Here is a 20221-nt window from a genome sequence, read left to right as displayed (position 1 = left end):
TCAAATGGTTTATTATTGTTATATTTTCATTCATGTTCTTGAAAGCCAAGCAGCGTTGGTCGGGGTCAGTATATGGATGCTTGACCGATATGTTTTTTATCTGTAGCTTTCCCAAATAATCCAGAAATTTTAATGTGAAATAACAGAAAAACGAGCGCGTAAAAGTACTTATTTCACGTCAGTCCATCTCTCCGATATTTTTTATTACCCTCCCTTTTTACTTATTGGTCTCAACGAGGGGTGAGTTGCATTCAATTAACTTCATACGAACGCAAACAAGACGTGAATCAAATATTCACCTAAAGCCTAAAACCCACTAACCACCCCCTCGCAAAGAAAATCCGATTCCATTTCCAACGACACTTTCGTTACGTCATCATGCGGATCCCCTCTCTCTCACCTGTGGAATCGCTATCTACTGTGCAAGCTCACTCTGTTATTATTTCCTGTACGGTCCGCAACGCTGTCGTTTCAAACGTCCAGTCGTAGACCGAACGTTCCGTGAGTTTAACCGCGTTCGAGCGATAACTCGTGAAAAACGAAAGGCTGAATCGGTTTTCGAATGACAGCTAGTGGGATTTCACCTTTACGCTCTCTACAACACCTTAAACGTAGGTTTTAATATCAGTGCCTCCTTTGAAAGGGAAAAAACACCGATTTTATCTGTGGATATTGACAGTGATCCGACTCGAAGGACCATAGTTTGTTATGATAAGCACGTGTGTTGTTGCGGGGCAATACTACTAAGTTCCCGTCCGATGTTCCGAACCGTGATAGTTTTTAAGAAGTCCCCGCGATGAATTGAAGTGCTACAAGATAACCCCTTTCTAATTTGCAGAGTGCAAATAAGATGATCACTATGCGTTCCAGTTCGGTGGCCAAAATGACCAAACCTCCGCCTCCCGTACCTCCCAGACCTTCGAAAACCATCGTTGCGGAAGCGCTGGCCAAAAGAAGGAGAATGCCGGAAGATACCAACACGATTCCGGTCAGATCTGCACCACCGCCGCCTCCAACGGACCTGTCTAGGTCCCAGTCGACTGTGAATTTTATGCTGAAGAGACCGGCGACCTACGATAGGTCCATTTCCGACGAACTGAAATCGAACTCGAGAACCCTGATTTTCCAATCTTCCAACATGAAAAGCTCCAATAATAACGTGCTTGTGCGTAAGGACTCGTACAATAAGAAAGTGACAGTTAATAATTCTTACGTGAATAACAGCAGTGAGCAGCCGTCCAACAACAACAACAACAACAAGGTTTCGAGTGAAAACGACGTTATCGTAACATCGAAGAATATCTTGAACTCCTGCGATGCACCGAAGGAAAACACAATAAAGATCTCACCGGATATTCAAACCACGACGAACGTCACTGTGAACTCTCAAATTGTCACGTGTATGATTCCGAGCCAAAATACGCCTAAATCCCGGAGTGTCGAAAAACTATCGGCGTCCCCGACCGGGACCTTGGGGAACACCGTGGACGATGCGAAAAGACGCAATAGTTTCGACGAGAAATGGGAAGGTATGCTAAAAGACAAGAACCACGTAAACAAGCTGATAGACGAGATGTTCGCCAGTGTTTTGGAGGCTTCTAACGGGGAAGAAACGACGAACAACTCGTGTCAAACAACCTCGACGACAAAGGTATCTACTGATAGTACAACAATTACGATAAACGGTTGTGACAACAAGTATGAGTCAACTTGCGGCTTTGAAGCGAATGGATCAACTGTGCTGATTATTGAGAGCGGTGATAGCGCTAAAATAGAGTCTAATGCGAACTCGCTGACTAAGATCAGGGGTTCCGCGGAAAAAATCGACCTATCCTCCGATAAAAGCAATTCCTCCACGATGGAGAAGAAAAGTGTCAAGTTCGATGATAAGAAGAACGCAGAGTTCTTGATCCAAGAACTGGAATCCATGCGGATGGAGCAGGAGAAGATTATGAAGAGGCAGAGGAAACCTTCCTTGGACATTTACGGTTGTGTCAAAAGTGAGCAATGTGATAACGAGGATGACATGAGTAACTATCGCTTGAACATTGTTGACATGGGGAAAGGAGCGACATTAGATTATGACAGGTATGGAAAATTCCTCAACTTACATAGTGTTAAGCACGGGCGACCACGGGTGTTATGATACGTCCTTCGAAGGTCGAATCTCTGGATATTATGTCAACAAATCTAGTCTTACTCAACGGTTCGAGAATGACTTGGCGCCGGGAGCTTTTGAGCGCTCGTTCTTTCATGCGCGTATAGAATAGAATAGAATAGAACAGATCTTTATTTCTAAATACTACAAATAGTAGAAAGAAAATAGTGTCAAACAAAAAAAATAATCACATATTATTAAATTCTTCCATATCATAGGGTTCTAATTCCATCAATAATTTATATAAAGATTTCTTAAAATTTTTTACTTCAGATTCTCTCCTGATATAATTTGGTAATTTATTGAAAATTTTTAGACAAGAGTAGTGGCAATTTTTCTCTGTTATTGTGAGGTGATGTTTGGGATATATGTACTGGGGATCTCTTGATTTATATTTACTTTGGCTCAATTCATTTTCAAACAGTTGTTTATTCCGAAAGACAAAATTTGAGCATTCTTGAATGTACACAGCATATGATGTAAGAATTTTATTTTCTTTGAATAGACCTCTACAGGACTCCCGATATCTGAGTCCAAGGATGATTCTCAGTACTTTTTTCTGAGTTATAAAGATGCTTTTCATGTTTCTATTTGCTCCATAAAAGATTATACCATACCTCATTTTGGATTCGAAGTTTGCAAAATAAACAGTTTTCAATATTTCCATGCTTAAGTATTTGGATAATATCCTGATTGTGTAGCATACTGAGTTAAGGCTGCTGTTGGTTTTTTCTATGTGTTCTCCCCAAGTAAGGTGTTCATCCAAGGTTATTCCAAGAAATTTCGCAGTTTCCTGGAGTTTGAAAGTTGTTTCAGCAATTTTTAATTCTTCAGGTATAATTTGTGTAGACTGTTTTGTTCTGAAGCACATCACACTTGTTTTGGCAGTGTTTAGTGTGAGCTTAGTTTAGCGCCATTGCATACCAATCAACTGCATATTTGAATATACAGGGTGAGTCAATAGTGCTCGATCGGTTTATAACTCTGGAAAATTTTGGGCTAGGGAAATGATTCAAATTTTGACGACATCGGCAGTGCTCAGCTCATAAGCTTGAAGTATTTTTGACTCTACAATCTGCTCCGATAGTGGTGAAACACGACACCACTTTGTTTTTATTTTTAAATGAAAATGGTCCATGTAATTCTGAGTTCGAAATATCCCACTTGTCTTTCTTTATCTGTGTTTCTTTTTGATGTAATGATATAATGGTTTGAATTAGATACCATATCTTGAAAACTGCGCGAGATAATTGTAGGTTTTTTTATTTGAATCCCGAAAGGTTTTCAAGTCTTCTGCAAATTTACAGATCACTCTGGTCCGAAAGACACTGCAATTTTAAAAAAATTACCTATAAAAATGACCTACAAATATGCCAATATGTCCAAATAGCATGCTCTGATTTTTATTTTGCCTGTCCGAGGCAAAAATGAGTGTCTTCATTCTTTTATTGAGAGATGTTGTGCCCAAACTGAATGGTTTTCAAACTGCTACGCATTTACTTTTCACGTATACAGTTTCAAAGAAATAAGATTATTCAACTCTTCTTAATATCTACTAACAATCAGGGCCGGCGCAAGTTGTTTTGGCGCCTGAAGAAAAGAATTTTTCGCCGCCCTTACGTTTTCGCCATTCGTTTCTTTCTAAAGCCGTTTCCACCTAGTTCTTTCTTCCGACATTTCAATAAACAAGACAATAGACAATAAATTCATAATAATATTACTTCAAGTGCCTGCTATTGCAGAAAAGTCAAATCAAAACAAAATGTATCTATGTCTGTAGTACCTTATGTTTTTATCGTTGTAGGTATCTTAATTTATTCCTGAATTCCTTCGACGCCAATGAATAATGAATAATGCGTAAGTAATGTATCTGATTTTCACATCCACATGTCACTGCGTTCGATCGAAGATTGATTACCTATCACAACACAAGATACAAAAGGCGTTAGGGCATGTAAAGTTTCAATATTGCTTCAAAAACTAATTGGGATTACATGTGTTCCGCTGAAAACATTTGACATTTAACAGTTACTAGTTTCGAATGCAAAATCGTAGGCATTTTTCATATGCTGAATGTGTAAACATCGTCTTCCAAACAATTCGAAAGCGAAGGTAGTGTTGTTTTTCGTCTTTGTGGAATACATGATGATTTAATCCCTCTTTCAATGAGGGTAATAGGGAATTCTGTTTATATTGCTTGGGCTGTCATGAGTTATTTATTGTACAAGCGGCTTAGTAAAGGCGGTTTGGAGATTTTCATTGCAGGGAATGTTGACAAACGCAGAGGAGCGGAACAACTTTATGATGTGTTTGAAAATTAAGGATGAAATATGAAAAGGCGGCCAGCAAACTGGGCCGAATTGTCTCCCCTCAAATAGAGGTGCCTGAATCAATCGCTTCACTGTTTCACCCCTAAAGCCGGCTCTGCTAATAATATCAATTAAATATAAGTCAGCTCAAAGAAACCATCAAAATATTTGTAAACATTCATTATGAAAAAATGAAATAGAGACCACGCGAACAAACAGAAACACAGAAGACGTTTTTTAAAGGTCACTTTTCAAAAACTGCAGCCTTTCGGACCACCTGTAGAGTGATCCATAAATTTGCAGCAGACTTCAAAACTTTTCAGGGATTCAATAAAAAAAAACGATTTTAAGATAAATCCTCAATTTAAATTTTTCGACAAGAGTGGCCTACCTCAAAAAGCACAACAGATAAATTATGACAATTGAGGCATTTCGAAATCAGAATTTCATGGAGATTATGAGTAAGATATGAAAATTGGAAGTCTCATTTAAAAGCCATGGTGGTATCGTGTTTCAGCACTTTCGGATCAGTCTGTCAAGTCAAAAATGAGCTTATGCGTTGAATACAGTCGATGCCGTCAAAATTAGAATCCTTCTATACTAGCCCAAAATTTCCAAGAGTTATCGACCAACCGAGCACTATTGACTCACCCTGTATATGGTATGTGATTTACTATGAGGTCATTGTTTTCAGTTAGTTCATCTAGATCAGAGCTTCTGTTGATATGACCTTTCTGAAATTTAGCACAAACATTCGAGTAATTATTTTATATACAAATTGAATTTCATCCTAGTTACCTAGTTGGATCTATTGTTACTTGTTTCTTCGATATTCTGCTTGAAAAAGGCTGTTATGTTAATAGGAAACAATTCTCTGATTTGCCTATAAACTTGAGCAGTTTCATATTTGTGAATTTGTTATTGTGGAAGCAGGATGGAAGCTATATCCTAATCAGTTTGAACAACAAAATCGAATTCGTCAATTATATTCAATTAACTTAGGTTGTTCGAAAACTTCAAATTATATGAAAACCACTAAATTTTTGAATGCTATATACATAATTCAGAGTAATTGGATTTCGTTATGTTATTCTTCCGTCCTTTAATTAATTAACTTTCTCAAGTTAATTAAACCGAATAGGTGTTAGTTCGTTAAAAATTGCTTGATTTCTGCTCAGTTATGTATATCGATGAAGAGCAACTGGTTTATTATAACATTCGTAATATTTTGTTCCGAGTTTCGTTTATTTCTTCTGGTAATAATCCTTTAAAATATACAGAAAAATGATTCTAATTCCTTTGCCGAAAACTCCCAGGTTATATTTTGTGTGACCAGAATATAAAGTTGTTTTAGATATGTTCGGTCTTTATTCTTACTTTTATGAATAAAGTTGGGAAAAACGATTATTACCATGGAACAAGCGCTTAGAAAATTTTTCAGAGATTTGGTCAGGAATTCCAAAAATATTTGAGGACGATAAACTAATAAAGTATTGAATTTAACTGGAAAAGAACGATTTCATATCAAAAAGATCCATTTCATCAAAAATGGACATATTTGGATAAGTAATGTCCTCCTTCCATTTTCGGTAGCGATATATAATGACAAATACATATTGAAAGGCAAAATTGAAACTTTCCAGAATTCATACAACTCAAAAACCTGAGAAAGTTCGAATAGAATTCCTGAAATTAATTTTTGAAAATGGGAAGTTCAAAACAGTATATGTATGTAAATCCCTCTCTGATTTTCCATGGTGAACAATTCAATTAATTATTTTTGAGGGCACTTGGAATAACAATTCAATAAAAAACCACTACATAGTATGGACAAAATGTATAGCAAGATCGATAATTCCGAGGATAATTCCATTCTCGAAAAATTGTTCGAGTGGTACAGAAGCAGCCAACCCTTGCATAAAATCTGCAATATTTTGTCATGGTCTATTTATTGGACGACATGAACTGAATGAACTCTTGCGTGAAATCTGCTTTGTTTTTATTTCAAGAACTCACGGAATAAAAATAATGTCGAAATTAATATCTTCTCCAACCCTAGCCAAAGATGATATCTGATCTGCTCGTTCATTGTGATTTCAACAATGCTTACAACTGAATTGTGTATACAGATACAGAATGGAATAACTAAAGATAGGACAGTTGAAGATTGAGTCATGGAGTGAGTCAAATTGAATTCATGAACCACTCTCGATTATCATCAGATCGTTCCTTCAATTCAACTCGCTGAACCCAATTAATTTTTTAAGTGATGATGAGTTCAGATGGAGATCTAATTTATTTACTTTTATGATACCTACAACCTTTCGCTTTTGAGATTGCTTTTTATCTATAATGAAATTTGTCTAATACAATTAATTACGATGTTGATTTTTCATTAATTTGTAATTAATTTGTTATTATTTTTATTTATTTAATAGTTGAATGGGTTCGAGATTTTAATATTTTCATAATATTGATTTGTCTAGAGATTTTCCCTAGATTCGATTAATATATTTCCATGGAATTTGTTTCTAGAACTTTATTGTTAATACACTATACTGACCTCGAATGTAATTTTTTTTAAGTTTGAGTTTATAGGTATTTGTACCTCTACTCTTATTGAAACAATAATAATAAATACTGACCCTCCTAGCTTGGGAAGCTAAAAGGCTTTTGTGTAGTTATTTCATTCAGATTGAATGAAAGTATGTAACCAAAACTTATATGATAGTGCTGTTATGCACTGCACACGAAAAATATTACCCATAATATTTTCTTAAATTTTGATTATTCGAATTACTACTCACGTGTTATTAATTTTGTGGTTCCTAAAGTGAACGTAAATAACATACCTTTCAATTTAGAATATCGATCAAATTTGTATTTGTATTTCTTGTGTCTACTGAACCTATAAGGATAGAGATGCAAATCCAGATGCAAAATACGCCTTAGCGGGTCGTAAGAGAGGCCCAAATATTGAGCGCGCCGAGAATAGGATAAATTTGGATCATCTTCTACACTTTTACTTAAAGCAGCAATATTTTCGGTCGATTGAGAATTTCGATGATGTATGGGTCTTAAGACATCAGTAACAGATCCAGTCTATTCGAATTTTTTCACTGTTTTAACAGTTTAACGCTCAGATGGATGAAAATATCGACCATAATTAGCTCGTAATGTACGAAAAGTACTTACTACAGAATCATTATTTTGTTGTAAGTTTTGGAAATTTTCACACGTTCAGCAGTAGACAAACGATCCCTATTGTTGAATGGCTAACCTTCAAACAAACATATGACACTTCGGATGACAGTTCTGTTTGACATATGCCATTGAAGCAGTTCTGTGAAATCCGGGTCAAGATATGTATAACCTAAAATAACACACCAAGGAATAATCCAATAATCACAACATTTTTTAAACTCAAATTGCCTTTAATGTGTTCTATAAATTGAAAATTACAAAAAAGTTGGGATAGGCCGTATCAGGCGAATCCGCTGATGGTTGTTTGATGAGATTTGTCGAGTTTGTAAACAATCATGTTTGAACATTAAATTTACCACACTTTTGTTCTCTGGATTTTACAAGTTCAAAAAATTCTTTGAATCACTAACTCTTGATTCTTTTCATGAAGTTAATCTCAGGTCCTTGAATATTGTATTATAGCTTAAAAAAACACATGGAAAAGAGTGTAGTACCTAACTTCTACTCGCAAATTTACCGATCCTACAGAGAACTCGAAATTATTTTTCATGAATTGAAATTCAATTTCTAAAGCAGAATTTAAGGACAATTATTTGTTCAATAATTTTTACCATTATCAAAAATCTTCCCGAGGTGGACTGGCAAAATGAAGCACTGCAAACAAACTAAGTTCCGAGCTAAGTTCCATAAATGATGCTGAAGATCATCTAGAATTGAAGCTTCAGAGATCGAAGAACTTCATTGATCAAAGAAATTCTCGTGAATTTTCACGCAAAAATCTGGCTGTACCGGAAATTATTACAAACAAAATATAGAAATATAATGATTTTTCTTCTTCTTCTTTGATCCGCATTGCTAGATATCAGTATATCGCAATATTCTGAATTTGGTTTTAGAAAATTTCATCTTTTTCCTTATGTAGGTTGCCATCGAAAGAATTCAGCTATTTGATTTCTCGATTTTATGGTAAAGATCGTGGGAAGCGGATGCGGTATAGTTCAAAAGAAAAATCGCCAGCTTCTGAAGTCACGACTTAGTTTCCTGACCTGGCATCCAAAAAAAAGTCATGCACGAACATCTGAATACAGCTTCCGACACAATTAAGTTAGTTAAGTAGCCCTGATTTATTTGAAGCAGATAGTCAATCCTGTACATGATAGACATTCAAAGTAACTACTGACTTTTATTTTGGATTGAAGATTGCGTTGTCTGCTAGAGGAATATTGCAAATTTTCAGATTTCACTTGGATTATTAGGTGATTCTTGTTTACTGATTGCTTTACGATGTCTCCATAATAGTAAATCCAATTTCACAGAAATCAAGAACCGAAAGTAAGAAAATTCCCATTCATTTATCAACAAAATTGCTCAGACAGTGAATATTAACGTATAGTTAGTACAATTGTTTATTTATGGTAATGCCTCGTGTAATTGTGGAATTGGTATTCACCGAAAAAGACCCAGAAGAAAAATCACTTTCATATAAATGTCACGATTTTGAACTTAGAAACTCCGATCTCAATAATTGGAGTTACTCTAACTATTGTCTTTATCTTTAAATATGCTAACCGTTCTTGATGCTCAATTATCATATTATGTCTCAAAAATAGCAGGCATATTTTACTGATTATTGAATTATTCTCATAAGTTTTTGCCCACTAGTTAAATTCATTAAACAACATACCTAATTTTTTCCTCCCAAACACATCTGAAGTCAAAACTTCCTGATTTGTGACATACGAAAAAACATTTGAATATTGAATTATAATATTGAAGTTTACTAGGAAGTTTAAAAAAGTGAGTGCTTCTTGAGATCTGAATTTATTTGAAGTTTTTTTTTCGAAAATCACACGTATTTGGGCAAAATTATAGCCCCCTGTTTCTCTGTGTCAAGTCCGTGAAAAAAAATAGTGTTTCCTCAAATTTTTTGTTCTTTATTGAAATTACATTACAATTATTTCTTTCATTTTAGATTGTTATACAAAAGAAATTTTGGATAATTTTATCGAATTATCAAATTTTGACAAATGACACTTGAGACACTGAACTTAGAGTGACATCAACAATGTCAAAAATCGAAACATCTATATCGTCAAAAAGCTTTTTAATTATAGTTAACAATGAATATTTGAATGATTGACATCTGAAAATATATAAATTATAGTTTTTTCGAATCCATATTTAGGTTAATACAGTTACAAGTTGAACAACACTGTTTTGCTACTTTACCAAAAGTTTGGAAAGAAGATAAAGAAGTTTGGATGTTTGGACTACACAAAGAATACTTTAGATGAAAAATGAATGAATTTTCAGGTTTTCACTCTAATCAGAACGAATTTTATAAAATGTTTCTTGTCGAACTTCCTAAAAAAAATTCTTAGTGATTTATATCCAGAAGATTGATCTAATCGATATATGTATTTGTTATTTATGTGATAGTTGAATATACCTACACGATGAGCGATGATATGTATATTCAATTTTAAAATTCAATTCGCGAATTTCGCTTGAATTCATTACAAAGCGAATAAAATAATTAGAGGAGGCGTAGAAATTGTTCCCACGCAAATCTCACTCTCTAAAATGAATTTTCATGAAGGATATCCTATTCAGCGAACGGATCCAATCAAAAATTCATTTGAACTTCACGCCTCGATGACCAGAATTAAATACAAATGATAAATCATATTAAAATACCATAGAGATCAACATTTATTTTAATTTCTGTATAATAACTTCCTTTTCACGAAGTGAGATTGAAGTAGAATTGCAACAACGAAAGTTGAATTGAAACAAAGCAATAATTATGATTTATTAACGAGTCGAAACAATCAACACAAAATCAAGTGATTAAACCAACATACTAGATAATCGCAAAGATAAAGAGAAGAATACACAAAGAAAAAATATATTAAAATCTGCGATCAAACGTCTATTTTAATTCAGATTATAACATCCACTAGTAGTTTTGTTACGTTATGTGCCTCTCAAATTGAATCGCGTAATAATTCTCACAATTTAATTCATGTTACTTAACGAACCTCATCAGTACATAAATCGAGGTCTCCGGTGTTGCAAAAATATACATAATTTCATACGGTCATATAACCAGTTTTCTAGTTCATTAGATTAATTCTTTTATATTACCCGATTGGAGATCAAAGTTCATTTGGCGCTGAATATTCAATCAATTCTCTATTACAAAATTAAGGAATACAAAATAACAATTCTGGCATATTGATTTGAGCTACTGACATAGTGCGATATACATATTTATGTAAATTTGATACTTTGTTATCTTCGTATTAGTCATATTCAGCTCATATCGAATATTCTTCTTTGAATAAGCTTTCCGAGTTCACAGTGAACCTAGTATTCTACTGAAGTTGTAGTAACCATTATACCATAATACCTGCATATAATCTTTACAAGCGTTTCAGAAATTTCTCTAAATATCTAAGAATTCATGCATCTGACACCAATGAAGAAGTATGTCTATAAAGTTCATGAATAGAATTAATTTACCAAAAATTCTGTACTGTAGCTTTTATACAAGAAAAAAGTAATATAATAATAATGTACAGAATTTTCCCTTACTACCAAAAACTGATTCGTTAGGTTGTTTTACAAAAAGTTCCTATGAACATATGTCCAGAGTTGCTTTGTTTTTGTTGACGTTTTGAGAAAGTAGTTAGAAAACACCCTGTATAATAAGTGTCCTTTGAAACAAAAAATATAATTCTGAAAACAAAATCATTTATTTCAAAATTTTTTGTTTTTGCAAAGAGTTAGAAGAAATGCCAAGCTACAAGAAAATTCAACAACTCACTTCTGCTATTTTTATTTTTATACATATAATTGTTTTATAGATTTGGTTTATGTGAACAAACAGGTATATAAGAAAAACCTACTGGTTAATTGACAAGTATTAGAACGAGTATTAGAAGTAGAAGTAGAACGTCAAAACCCAGACAATTAGCTGTATATTACTAGGCTTGGAATCTAGGAAACTCTCCAGTTTGAAGAAATTCAGAAAAATCTTTATAAGGCAAAATGAAACAAGTGACTTGAAGAGGAATTCGATTTGAAGGGATAAATCAATTGTTTACCAAGGAGATGCAGAGTTAATGAAATTGACATGGATCGTTTACAACAGACAAAACATTTGTTACACAATGCTCTTTTGTTTGCTGCCGACTTCTCTGTTCGATGCTAACATGGCTCTACGAAATGACGTTCTGATTGTATGTATATATAGTTGTCTTCGTTCTTAGCGCTTTTAAGTGAATGTTATCTGTTAATAAACTATTCCACGTATAGTATGGATTTTATTGGAACAGTCGGAAGAAAAATGCTTTATTTTTTCTGAGCTAATTTTTTCCTTCAAGCAAGTCATGAAGCTCGTAGCTACTTAATAGTTCAAAGCTTTGGAATGAAAGTTGTAATTCGAAAATCGTCTAAATATCGAATGATTTAGTGGGATGAAATTTGGCAGACAGCTAACTACTCAGCTAACTCTAATTAAATGTCACATTTTGTCAGTTCCTCGATTCCGAAATTTCATTATGAATGGGTGGAAAAATCAACCTCCACAATCTTTTGCATCACGAGTTTATTGATATCAATAATTTCTTGAGTTTGCAGCTGTAACAGGCATAAACTTGTCGGAAAGCGAAAAAATGTTTGCCATATTTTACAACTCCTTGAGATTTTGAAGAATTGATTTGAATATCTATTTGTGTGAAAGCAATAAAAACATTGATTATTGTGCAGAAATAAAATGTTCTCAATTATACGGATTTCTGTGCTTCATTTCAAAATGCATTTCCTTGAACCAAATTGCAGTTTCATAATTTGGTAACTGAAGATTACTCAATTCAAATTGCCTTCAAACCAGATTGACAAAAAAATTTCTAGTCCTGGACAAATTGTTATGGGATCATATTATATAGAACTTGAGGGATTTTCATTTCGATTAACATGATTAATTATTTTTGAAATGCATAGGCCCATGTGTAACTATACCCCTTCGAAAAATTAATTTTAAAAATCTCACAAAAGTGATTTATAGTTTTTCAATTATAAAATCATGATTATTTTGAATAGTTGATACCTACATAATTCGTTGTGACATTACAGTTTTTAGAAACATTGTTTTTTTTTCAATAATTCATATTATATCTCGAAAATGAAAGAAAGTAGGACAGGGTTCGAAAAAAAATCATCTGAAGATTCGATGCTCATGGTTGGCAGTTCAAGTTTATTTCTATGGAAGTTGTCTAGCCTTATTTTTATTTTGTTGATAACTAGATATATATGGTGACTCTATCAAGGATAGTGTATGAAGTTTCTCTAACCCCGGCTATTCAGCTATTGCAACCTTTGTCAGACCCTAAGCGATCTTTTGACGAGCTCTACCATAGACAGTGATGAATGAAATGTGGCTTCATCACAGAATCATGACAATCTATTTGTTTTGTTATTCAAATCAGCATTATCTCGAGTACGAGCGAATTCAAACGTGTACTTTTGTGGCAAATTAATTATGGGAAGCAGTTATCGATTATTATTCGACTTTCCAACACACCTTTGAAAATTCCAGATGGAATGGAACAAGAACCGATGAAGAGAGAACGTGTGCGAAGAAATCAATCAGATTCCTACGTCGCTGTATTATATATACACTGTGTCCGTAAAGTATGGAACAAATTCATTTTCAGCTTAACAGACCATTTTTAGAAATAATCCTGAAACATGTCGATTTTTTATTTTAATTTACCGTATTTTAAAATAATCTAATATCCAGGGTGAATTACTTTCGAGTAATGACGTCACCGTCATGTGTTTTTAAATGGAACACCCCCATTTTGTCTCTATTTTCCGATAACTCTAGCTGAGCTGATCCAAAAAATGTATCACATGTTGATTCCAATTGGTATATGGTGGACAAAAATACAATATGGATGATTAAAAAGTAAAATAACTTATTTCCGCTTTATATATTATAAAGCGGAAATAAGTTATTTTACTTTTTAATCATCAAGATGAATTTCCGACAAGTAAAGACTGAGACAATCAAACACAAAAATACAATAGTTTTGTGTGTGCTCATAAAGTAACGCGTGACATTCTTTATCAATTAAATAAACAATATTATCAAAACTACTTATTGTCTAGCGGCAATTGGTTTGAATGTAACACCCTGTAGTTTGTTACATTTTTAGATTAATAAAAATGAGCTGTTTCCAAACATGTTTGGTACTTGTGGTCTAGCAGACAGAATATGAGAGAAATTATTTCTTATCAATTTAAAAAAAAACATAGTCGTCTAGTTTTTTGTGAAATGTCATATTTGTTTATTGCCGCTAGACAATAAGTATTTTTGATAATATTGTTAATTTAATTAATAAAGAATGTTACGCGTTACTTTATGAGCACACACAAAACTATTGTATTTTTGTCCACCCTGTACCAATTGGAATCAACATGTGATACATTTTTGGAATCAGCTCAGCTAGAGCAATCGGAAAATTGAGTCAAAATGGGGGTGTTCCATTTAAAAGAAATGACGGTCACGTCAAACTCGAAAGTAATTCATCCTGTATATTTGATTATTATTTTAAAATACGGTAAATTCAAATAAAAAATCGACGTGTTTCAGGATTATTTCTTAAAATGGTCTGTTAAGTTAAAAATGCATTTGTTCCATACTTTACGGACACAGTGTATATATATCGGCCTATGGAAGTATTCACCTGCTGCATCGTCGATTCTTATTCATGTATGCCCCTGCCTAAGTACATCGGTGTTGTGAATGCAGCAGGTGTGGTGGCTGGTTGACCTTTAAGTGATGGATTTATAGATTTTTATGTATGTATATGTGGTTATCACTCTCATAAATTTCTACTTATGGCGATTTCGAGATTTTTCGATATTATATGGGTATTTAGAAATGTGGAAATCCTTGGGAACACCTGGAAAATCTAACACCAGATTCTATCGTTCTACAGTTTCTTCTTGTGTAACTTCGTTCGAGAAGAGTTTGGCTTGTTTACCTCAGGAAAAAGGAGTCAATAGGTATTATTCAAATACACAAACCAATCAAGAGTTTTTGCTGAGGTTTTTATCTGTTCTCTTGTATCATACGTTGAAATGCATGATGCCTCGTTTACATTTCCTCTGCTAATACTGAGATTTATTGACACATGGTACATTGTTTAAAGTTCTCAATTTTTTGTATTGGTCTTTCCCAAGAGAATATATACCTACACAAATCGTCAAAAGTCTTGCCCCCCCTAGGTTTCTCAAGAAATAAACAATCGTATGTTCTGGAAATGAGATGAATATTTTCCTTTATTTCAACTGCAATATATTTGATGGAAAATCTTTATTTGTTACTCTGCTCCATGCAGGATGAGACAAAATTGAGAAAAAATCTAAATTTATCGATTATTTATTTTTCATTATAGTTATTCCAAAACTGAATCCAAATGCATTAGTCCGCATTACCGCCTCTTCTTTCAATCAACTGCCCAATATGCCTAGTCATCCCAAGAATCAAATCATTAGTGAAATTTTCAGGCATATTGTTCAATTATTTTTGAAGAGCTAAACTCAATTCCTGAAAAGTTGAAGGTGAGTTTTGGCGATTGGATATTGCTCCTCCCAAGTAATTCCATTCGTGCCCAATTGGATTCATGTCTGGTGAGTTTGCTGGCCAGTTCATTCTCTGGAATTGTTCTCTTGAAGAATATTTTGAACCCTTCGTGTGCATTATCATCCTGATGAATGAAATCATCCCCAAATTCGTTGCGCAGAGGAGCAATGATTGGTTCAATGATGTTTTCTACGTAGTTGGCACCAGTCTTTGTTCGTTCAACGATAATAAGAGGGGTACGGCGACCGAATATTATACCCCCAGCACATTATTGATCTGCCTTGAAAGGGCACAACTTCTAGGGCGAAATTTAGTCGCTCTAGTCTGCCTGGAGTCTGGACCACTTCAAAATCTTACTCGTCGACTATCACTTTGTAAACCGAATCGTGACTCGTCCGAGAAAAGTACGTTTTGCCATTGTGGTAAAAGCCAGTCTTGGTGGTGTTCTGCCCATTGTCGGCTGGAAGATCTATGTCCAGGTGATATCCGAGGTACGTACTATCAAAAGCCTTCTTTCCCCTTAAATTTGAGGAGTGCAACCGTCTTCTTATGGTACTGATTGAGACTACTTGTTTATAGGCCCCTCAAAAAATGACCCCTAAGGGCTTTTACACATACTGTTTGATTCCTTCGAGTGAAATTTGCGATATAATCGTCTTCCCTTGTAGATGTTACTCTGGGTTGACCAAGCACCGTGGAATGTTCAAACGTTGCGCAATCTGGTGCTTCTTGATGTAGGGATACTATTCTTGCCTGGCCAAACAGAGAAATTGGATGTCCCGGCATTTTCCACGGAATATTCTCAATATTACAACTCTCTTTATTCGCTGAAACTGATTAACTTCGAATTCACCTTTATTCTCCCGAACTAGAAGCATTTTTGCTGGTTTATTGTTTTCATTTGAGTGATAAAATAGTGAAGATTCCACACACAAGTTGAGAGTTGATAGGGTGGGGGCAAGACTTTTCAGGATGTGTGTATATTCAAAATTGAATAGTCAATTGAGAGTTCTCAGGTTTATTTTGATGAAAGACTCAATAGAATTGAAAATTTGACATTTCATAATGTTCAGTAGTATAGACGTGACTATTGTTCGTCTCTCACCATGATTTTTCAATAAGTTCGACAGAAAATGTACAGAGTGCGTATATGATGATTGTCATTCTAAATTAATGGAAGTTATATGATTTTTGTTTCTTTTTCTGATATCAACCAACTACTCGCCACTATACTTTCCAATTTGCCTTATAATTAAAATTGTACGTGCACTCTCTAGGATTTGTAATTGCATTACTCATTCTATTCATTTCAACTTATTGATTTTATGTAGTGGAATATTCAAGGAATTATTGAATTGAAAATCAATGATTAGAGTATGAATTGGAGCGCTGAATATCAAAACAGTATGAAAACCGTTTTTCATACACTATGCAATTTTCATAGATATAATGTTGTGAATACGCATAATCCAAAGATTTTCTTGGAAAAAGAGTTATTAGCTTGAATTTGCTACAAGAAGCAGCTATATCATACTGGTCTTGATGGTTCGATAATACAATCCATGAATTTCATGGTCAAAAATGAAGGAGTTAAATTTTGGGCAAATTATATATCTGAAACTTGTTGGCACATACATATGAAATTTAATTACATTGATTGCAATATGTTTTTGAGATGAAAGGTCCTTTCCCTAAAAGTCTCGAGATTCTAATAGTTTTGGAATAACTGCATTGTGAATATTTCATTCTGAAATACATATCCTGGTTTCAATAATCACAATTGACCATTTCTATGAGTTAGCGATGACTTTCATAGCGTATTTTATTGGATTTCTTGAATTTTGTACTTCATGTAAGTATTCTAAAACGTAAACATTGAATATTTATTTCTCGATCTCAAAAGTTATTTTAAGAAGGAATAACCATTAAGAACATTTATCAAATGTTCATTAAATTATTTCATCACAGTTTTTTCTTCAGATAATAATCGTACTAATTTTCTATATGTATTGTCGTCTATAAATACATGGAGTCGCGTCATCGTTTAAATAGAAATATCCTGTGTGTTTTTAAATTCAGTATTTTGGGAAATGTGTTGTGCTGATGCAATTTGTAAAAGGAAGTTCCTCGAGATATTTTTGTATATGACACAGGTAAATGTGATTAAATAGGGTGTTTTTGAAGGGTGAGTTGGTGCATTTATTATTATCGTGATGACCCATTTCGACGTTTTATGATATAAGAGATCATATATAATTGCGAATTTCTTGAAAGAAATATATTCCTGTGAGTAATGAAATTATTTTCGGAAGGATCTCGTTAAAATAAATTGGGAGATGAACTGAATATAATCTTCTTGAAATCCACCTCTTTTTATACTTCTTGATAGAAGGCCAAGATATATGGAAATGTATTATTATTATTTGGAATCTAATCTTTCGATCTTGATTATTCTCAATTGATGGAGGTTTTCTCATTCATTCTTCAATATTATTCATCTATTCAGATTTGTTGGTACACTACTCCTCTTGAATATAATGAATCACAAAACATACAGAGGAAGTGTGAAGATGCCTAGTTTAGACTGATTTGAAAAATTACATATGGATCGCGTCACCAGCACCAATCAAATAAAACTAAAATATTGGAAAAATGAGCCTAAGTAATATAAGTGTGATCCATTTGAAATTTTCTGTGAAGATGTCGATTAGTAATTCCAAGTTTTAAGTAAAATTTCATATTGATTTTGTTACCAGAAAAAGCAATAAGCGCATTAATGAGCACTCAAAAACTCCTGACCACAAGTTGAATTTTTTACACTCATATTTTGCATGTTAATTTCTATGTTTACCAATACTTGCGTTGACCTTGATTCTTATGGAAGTATCTACGTTCCTTGAATGTTTTCATCGACGCGCTATTGCTAGTCAGGTAAATAAAGAGATATGACTGATTTTCTCTCGACATCGAATTGATTCGTCTTATCAACCTGCGTATAATTACACGATCAAGTTTTCGAAGGTAAACGCCTTCAAGTCCATGAATGGATTCACAAAAATGAATAACCACGTCGTCGGTTCGTTCGCCGAAAATTTTTTTTATATGTAGTTTTGACACGATGTTGTGGCTACTATAGTATGGACCAGTCTATCAAGGTCAGATGATGGTGCTCCCATTGACTTTGCAGAATTCAATGATAAACACGTTTAGCCTAGGGAATCCCAGGATTTGTACGTACAATGATGTATTACATAGATGGAAAATTTTTGATATTTGAATTTTATTCACTTTCTTGAATACCAAAATATAAAACAGCTTCACTAGTAGTTAGTAGTCAATTTTGACGTTTGCTAGAAAAATGTGTATGTTTTCGCCAAACCTTTGTTGCTGTAACTCATACTATCAAACACCCTATACAGGGTGATTCATTGGTAAATGGGTTTCCACCCATTTCCCAATGAATCACCCTAAGGGTAGTTAGAAGACACTGTGGCGAGTCGGGATAACCTTTGTTTGAAGGGTCTATCTCTCTTTTATCAAGATACAGAGTGTTTTATTGATTTTGTCAATTTCTTCAATTACCCATAACTTTCGAACCATTTCATTTTCATGATATGAATTTGGTACGTTTATTCTCTGTAGCACTCTCTCACCATTATTTTACAATTATTTTGACAGCAAATGTACCTAGGTACTTAGTGCATATTTGATGATTGCCATTCTACATTGATGGAAGTTATGTGATTTTTGTTTCTTTTTCTAATATTAACCAACTACTCAACATTATACTTTCCAATTTGCCTTATAATTAGAATTGTACGTGAACTCTCTAGGATTTGTAATTGCATTTCTCATTCCATTCATTTCAAACTTATTGATTTTATATACAAGTGGAATATTTAAGGAATTATCGAATTAATGAATTGAAATTCAAGGATAAGAGTATGAATTGGAGCTACTTGCTGCAGAAAATAAACGTACCAAATATCATGAAAATGTATAGGGTGGTTCGATAGTTATGGGTAATTGAAGAAATTGACAAAATCAATAAAACACTCTGTATCTTGATTATGAAGAGAGATAAACCCTTAAAATATAGATGATTCTAATTTGCCTCAGTGTCCTCTATCTACCCAATGCCAATTTCGAATGCCAATATACAGAGTGATATTTTTTCTATAGCAGTGCCCGCTTTTTTCCCCCAGAACTTCTTTTTGGTGGACCACTGGTAGTTTAAAGAAACGTAAAAAGAATATTTGGTTCGATTATTAACCTTTTTTATCCTTTTTGTCGTATCTGCTACCGAGAAAAAATCAAACACTTACCTCGGAATCCTCAGGAAAATCCAAAGTATCATAAAAATCCAGTTAGCTAGCGGGTATGAATAAATTAATTATCAGTTTTAGTATTTGTGATTCATAAAGATTCGATAAATCCCTGCAATCGTATAAAAAGTAGGACTACAAGATACACCCTGTATCTCGAAAACAGAGCGTTTGCGGGACATTTTTTCCCTTGAAAAATTATCCAAGGAATCTCCCATTTTCATTTGTACCTCCAATTTGGGAACACCCTGTATACTCCCATTAAATATCTGAAAATTCAATGTTCATAATCGAAAACCATAGATTATCGGATATTGGTACCTGCAAGAATGCTTTATACGCTCTCGAGCTGAGCAATATTGAAGAAGAATGGCGAGAGAGAATTTTTGGAATTTTGCTTTGTTATATTGCAAATAACTTCATTATAGAAATCGATAATAATTCAATGACCTTAGAGGAAATGATCAAGTTTAAATTCACTCCAAATTCATTGCATATTCTAAAGGGTGTTTTTTTTTAGAGCTATAGAACTTTAAATTGCAATAAAACAACGATGGATCATTCGATT

The 20221-nt window shown here is 33.8% G+C and overlaps 1 protein-coding gene across 3 annotated transcripts in view; it reads left to right on the top strand.

Annotated features, from left to right (window-relative positions):
- Window positions 1-20221, top strand: part of LOC123684854 (myosin-G heavy chain-like) — a 74894-nt gene that overhangs the window by 10258 nt on the left and 44415 nt on the right. Inside the window, exon 3 of one of the 3 annotated variants that reach the window (XM_045624327.1) lies at window positions 839-2088. In XM_045624327.1, coding sequence (XP_045480283.1) covers window positions 851-2088 — 1238 coding nt within the window. In that variant the 5' untranslated portion in view covers window positions 839-850. Of the gene's footprint in view, window positions 1-434; window positions 2089-20221 lie in introns of those variants that run through there. The other 2 variants (XM_045624328.1, XM_045624329.1) reach the window with 2 other exon arrangements.

The sequence above is a fragment of the Harmonia axyridis genome, chromosome 7 (assembly GCF_914767665.1).
Source record: "Harmonia axyridis chromosome 7, icHarAxyr1.1, whole genome shotgun sequence".
Taxonomy (NCBI): Eukaryota; Metazoa; Arthropoda; class Insecta; order Coleoptera; family Coccinellidae; genus Harmonia; species Harmonia axyridis.
The sequence above is the reverse complement of the archived record's forward strand: the minus strand, read 5'-3'. Positions and strand labels throughout refer to the sequence as shown.